The sequence below is a fragment of the Zootoca vivipara genome, chromosome Z2, assembly GCF_965207765.1.
Source record: "Zootoca vivipara chromosome Z2, rZooViv2.hap1.1, whole genome shotgun sequence".
Taxonomy (NCBI): Eukaryota; Metazoa; Chordata; class Lepidosauria; order Squamata; family Lacertidae; genus Zootoca; species Zootoca vivipara.
In genome coordinates this window covers 4,221,254-4,227,253 of record NC_142585.1, presented here as the reverse complement: position 1 = coordinate 4,227,253, position 6,000 = coordinate 4,221,254, and the positions used below count along the sequence as shown (strand labels likewise).

The window sequence follows — 6,000 nt, the reverse complement described above, 5'->3', positions numbered from 1 at the left end:
GGCATTTATAACACTAATTCCCAAAAAAGGAGCAGATTTAAATTTAACAAAAAATTACAGACCAATTTCACTATTTAACATAGATTACAAAATATTCAAAGGGATATTAGCAAACAGGATGAAGGTTGTTTTAAACAGAATAATTAAAAAAGATCAGGCCGGCTTCCTCCCAGGAAGGCAGATAAAAGACAATGTGAGGATAATTATAGATTTATTGGAATATGTGGAAATGAACCCAGGTATGGAAATGACAATGCTACTAGTGGATGCCAAAAAAGCGTTCGACAGCGTGTCCTGGACCTTCATGATCAACACCTGCGAAAGTCTGAACATGGGGAACAGAATACTGAATGGAATTCGGGCTATTTATAAAGAACAGAAAGCCAAACTAATTATTAATAATGAGATCTCGAAAGAATTCAACATTGAAAGGGGGACAAGACAACGTCTCTGTCCCACTTGCTGTTTATCTTAATACTTGAAACGCTTCTAATAGCTTTAAGAAAAGATAAAGACTACTGTGTCCAATTCTGGGCACTACAATTTAAGAAGGGGTTGACCGGCTGGCACGTGATCAAGGTTTGGGAAGCAAAGTCTTATGAGGAATGGTTGAAGGACCAGGATATGGCTATCCCTGTCCAGGACTGACTGTAGTTGAAGAGCCAGACACTCCTAGCCACAGTGGACACTTGGACCTCTGGTGACAACAAGATATACAGGAATATCCCCAAGCTGCACACTGGCTCCTTCAGAGGGAGGGCAACTGCATCCAGAACAGGTAACCTGACAGTTTCTCGAGCAGGTAGGAAGTAGAGTCCCCTTGAACTCGCTAGGTGGAGCTTTCTTGGTGAGAAGCAGTGTACCAGACCAGCGGGAGGGGCTGCTCCAGCCCATCAGAGCTCCAGCTGTTCCAAGCATTAGTCCCTCTTCCCTCCTTTCCGCGCCCGGGCGCACCAATGAGCAACGGGCAAAGTTTGCGCGGAGCCAATGAGGAGGGGGCGGCGTGCCGCTGGGACCAATCAGCGTGGACCTCGGCTTCTAGTGCTGGAGCGGCGTCTGCGGCTCGGCGGCTGCTTCAGTCTGCCTGGCGCTGCGGTCCAGACAGCCGTTGTGGCGCTTCTAGCTCGATCGCCCGCTGACTGGCGGACTGGCTGCCGTCTCCTCTCCTCCGGGCCTGGAATGCACGACCGAGGGCAGCGGTAGTGCGCGGCAGCCGCCCGGAGGCTAAGATGAAGGGCAGCGGGGCAGCTGCGCCAGTCGCGGCGCCCCCTCCTTGTCCACTCCGCCTCTGCGCGATCCTAGCCGCTGCTCTGCTCAGCGTCAGGGCGGAGCCCACCTGCCAGCGCGTCCGCGCCGCTTTCCAGGCGCTCCAGCCCGGCGCCAAGTGGCTGCCCGAGAGTCCCGGGGCAGGTGAGTTCCTGATAGCGCGGTAGGCGGCGCAGGCGGCGGTCCGGTGGGGTGGGCTGGGCTGGGCTGGCAACTTTGCAGCGTTGAGCAGCTCCGGAGGCTTGCGCAACTTCAGAGCCAGCCCCCCAAATTGGCTTCTGGCTCTCGGCCCCAGGTGGTGATGGCTTTGGGGGACGTCTGGTCGGCTCCGGACATCGGAAGTCCTCAAGGAAGGTTGAACTGAAGTGCCCGTCTGTGGGGACGGACCAGGGGTCTGCGACTTTTCTGGCTGAAAAAGGTGCTGGGGCTGAGCCCGGACATAGCCTCGACTCGAGGAAGGCACCTGGGTGCCCCTCCCCCGGCCCTCCAAAGCTGCCTTTCCTTGGCCAGGCGCCGGGCACCCCACTTTCCACCGCTGCTCCTCGGTGCCAGCAGGTGCCGGCCTTGCTCCTAGCGTCCCGATCCCGGGCAAATTTTCCTGGAGTTGCCGGGGGCGGAGGCAAGTTTTAGTGAACCTTGCGCTTTTTATTATTTGGGAATGGGATTCGGAATTAATTCCGCCCTCCTGGCTGGGTTTTCTCCCAAGTAAGAAACCAGAGCAGTCTCCTACTGCCGTCTGCAGTTTTGATGTTGCCCTTTGCAAACGCATTTCTGCGCACTCCGAGGGGGAAACTTGTACATGATGCGGGGGGGGGGGAGGGGAGCCCTGGATGTTTTGATGCCGAGAGGGTGAGAGATGCTGTACAGCTCGGGCGTGGAGACCCGGTTTTGCATGCAGAGGCTCCGGGTTCAATCGCGGGCGTCTCCGGGCGGGACTGGGAAGTGGGAATGCCCCTCCGCTGACAATCGCCGTCGGGATAGCAGGGCTGCCCGAGAGGAAGCCGAGGTCAGGTTTAGGACCCGGAAGCTTTTTCAGGGGAGCCCAGTTGGTGTGGTGGCTGCGCGCAGAGGCGCCTGAATGCGCAGCGGAAAGTTTCCCAAAGCGCAACATGATCTGGCGCTTTTCATTTCCATGGGGAAATGTTCGTGAAATCTGGCAGATTCAGAATGAAATGTCTTAACAGTTCTTTTGGATACTTAATTTTGACCCCAGGTGATCAGGAAAAGCTGTCAAAATATTTCTACAATTTCTAGTTTTAGTTAAGTATTTTTATTTATTTACTTCATTTAGGGAGCGGCAGCTGCCCTACCTGCCCTCTGGCTATGCCCATTGTGTGTGTGCCCCCACCCTTTCCTTTCTGGCAAGATTGCAGCTTCTGAAGCATTTTTTTCTCTACAGGGAAGGGGCAGGTGTGTTGAGATGCTCCAGGGAAAACTTCAGCTAGCCGTGGCTACTAGCTGCATTGTCAATGTTTTCCTCCACTGTTGGAGTCAGTGTTGCTTCTGCATCCCAGTGGCTGGGGATTGGTAGCAGCGAGGGGGGTATTTCACTCAGGGCACCTGGCTTTGAGAACAGGATGCCAGAGGAGATGGTCCTCCCTCCTTCCTCAGAGGCTGTGCTTGCTTTGGCTGAAAGGCTTCTTGGTCGCTTCAGGTGTGAACTGCCCATTCCTGTCACAAGGGGGAGTTCAAGAGTCTCCTTCTCCCTCTCCACCTGCCTTGCCTTGCTTGGCCCGCAGCCTCGTTCTGCTGAACAGAACAGAGAGCCCTAGAAGATACCCAACTCTTGGGAAGCTTCTGGGCAAACCCTGTACTAGACTGGAGGGGAGACCCCAGGGAGCCTGATGTCTGCACCAAGCGGGGCTCCATGCTGCACTCTCTGCTGACCAAAGAACACTTCATGGAAAGCCCAGCTTGCCATTCTTGGTCAGTGGAGGAGTGAAGCACGCAGGAAAGGGATATGCCGAAGCACTGACCCCCTAAGAGAGCCATTTGAGGACATCCTGTGGGAATCTGATTGGTCTTTGAGGCAAGCAGGATGCTGGACATTAGGAAGAGCTTCCTGACAGTGAGAGCTGTTCGACAGTGGAATTTGCTGCCAAGAAGTGTGGTGGAGTCTCCTTCTTTGGAGGTCTTTAAGCAGAGACTTGACAGCCATATGTCAATAATGCTTTGATGGTGTTTCCTGCTTGGCAGGTGGTTGGACTGGATGGCCCTTGTGGTCTTTTCCAGCTCTATGATTCTATGGACTTGATGCCCCTTGGCTCTGATAGAGAAGGGAACAAGCTACGTATCATAAAGACACCACAGTCACTTCAGTCTGAAGGAAACACAATCTCTGGTTGATTGTCTAGAACCATTGGCATCTTGCACCACACAGAGATTTGGGTGATGAGCAGCAGTGCAATCAGTTCAATACCAGCTTGGGCAGATGCTGGAGGGGGGAGAAAAGGTGTGTGTGTGCTGGAATAGGAAGCAAACATGGTAAAGCAAATTCTGATCAGGTTCACAACTGGAGTGACAGCCCCAAGGCAACAAGGACACCAGAAATGAGCTTATGCCCCTTCCACATATTCAAAGTGTCTTCACTTTCCCAAAGAATACTGGGAACTGTAGTTTGTGAATGTTCCCAGGAACTGTAGCTCCACGGGGGTAGACTAGAGTTCCCAGGATTCTTGCGGGGAGCCATGTGCTTTAAGTTTGCAGTGTGGATGGGTCCAGATTCTCTTTTTTCTGTCCCTTGAAATGGAACAAACATTTGAATATCCTTAGATGCGTCAAAAAGAGCTGAAAATCACACGATTGCCTTCAGACATCAAAGTGACCACTTGACTCCATTTTTACATTTCAAATACTAGCTTAAAAACAGATCTGTAATTAGTTCTGAAATGAGCCTTAAAAAAAGAAAAGGTGTTTTGTTAAGGATTGCAGAAGGGGATTCTAGGTGACCTAGAGGGCAGAATGTCCAGGAAGCATTACCTTCCCCGGGGGGAGCCCAGGCCAGCTCTCCACATCACCCAGAACCCCAGTTCAACACCTGTAAGAATAGGGGCTCAAGGAGTCAGAACCTCAAAAGGAATATGCCCTTGATCATGTGGAACTCAGCATCAATATCTTCCATTTTTCTGAATACCACTTTCCCACAAAATTGTGATCACTCTGTACAACATTTCAGGGGGGAAATGCAAATAAGCTAACCTAATTGTAATGGCTTACAAGTAAACAGGAGAGAGAACAATGCCAAACCCAGGAATAAAATGGTAATGTGCAGAACTGGAGGTGAGGATGTTCCAAAAGGCCCTTTTGGTGAGGATGTTCCAAAAGGGTGAGTGTTCCAAAAGGCATTCCTCAGTTGACTTGCATGAGCTGGATGGTGGCTACACTCAGCTCTCACCTGGGTCTCCTCTCTGTTACTTCCCCAACTCTACCTGGGGAGGTTAATGCTGCAATTCCTCCTTCAAGCCCCACATCTACCCACTGTTTCCTTTTTAAGGACCTAAGAACAGCCTGCTGCATCAGGCCAAATGCCCACCTCGTCTAGGTTGATGGCCACCCACCACTGTTTCTTGTGGGAGGGAGTGCCATCAGGTTAACTATGCGCTTTGTTACACAAAATCTGTTGTGCACAAACTCTGCTCCAAGTTGTGACACTCCTGTAAGGTAGGCCAGTATCTGTGTGGATTACTCCCCTCTTACGGTGGCAGCATACATGGTTCTCTTCCCCATTCCATCCTCACAACAACCCTGTGAGGCAGGTTAGCCTAAGAGATGGTGACTGACTCCAAGGTCACCCAGGGAGCTTCATAGCTGAGTGGGGATTCAAACCCTGGTTTCCCAAATCACAGCCAACACTCTTGTAACCATTACGCTGCACTGGCTCTCAATTCACAAGCCACCCACTCACCCCCTTCTCTTTAGGACTGCTTTGTATCTGCACCAGGTTATTTCAATCAGAAAATGCTCATTTTCTGCCAAGCCTTGCAAGAAAACTTCTTTGAAGTCCATAACAGATGTACGTACACGCAACTGGAGGCAGGAGGCGAAGAGGGGGGTGGATCAGACTATTTTTCTCAAATGAGAAATGAAAGAAGACTGGGAGAGAAAGAGAGGGAGTAATAAACTGGGAACCAGAGCTCAACAACCCCCCCGGAATGACTCTTCCCCGAGTCCTGAGATTTATGTAGTCAGTTCTGGAAAGTAGAACCATAGAGTTGGAAGAGGGCCATTCAGTCCAACCCCCTGCCAAGCAGGAAATACCATCAAAGCATTCCTGACAGGTGGCTGTCAAGCCTCTGCTTAAAGACCTCCAAAGAAGGAGAGTCCACCACACTCCTTGGCAGCAAATTCTACTGTCCAACAGCTCTTACTGACAGGAAGTTCTTCCTAATGTTTAGGTGGAATCTTCTTTCTTGTAGCTTGAATCCATTGCTCCATGTCCGCTTCTCTGGAGCAGCAGAAAACAACCTTTCTCCCTCCTCTATATGGCATCCTTTAATATATTTGAACATGGTAAATGATCACCTAAGTGTAATTACTCTGCAGAGATCTTCTGGAATGGGCCTATTCCTAGAAGATAAAAGGCAGCCATTGTGTTCATTATGGCAACATGTTATTATGGTCTTCAGCAAATGGAGGTCCCACCAGCATCCCCACAGCAAGAATGAAATGCAGAACACTCCTGTCTCTGGGCCCATCCGGATCTTATTCACACAGCTGCTAGGTTCAGGGCAACCA

The 6,000-nt window shown here is 50.9% G+C and overlaps 1 protein-coding gene across 1 annotated transcript in view; it reads left to right on the top strand.

Annotated features, from left to right (window-relative positions):
• The first annotated feature begins 1,024 nt into the window (after positions 1 to 1,024).
• GPC3 (glypican 3) overlaps positions 1,025 to 6,000 on the top strand; it is a 196,185-nt gene continuing 191,209 nt past the window's right edge. Inside the window, exon 1 of the mRNA XM_088665404.1 lies at positions 1,025 to 1,410. Coding sequence (XP_088521530.1) covers positions 1,230 to 1,410 — 181 coding nt within the window. The 5' untranslated portion in view covers positions 1,025 to 1,229. The remainder of the gene's footprint in view (positions 1,411 to 6,000) is intronic.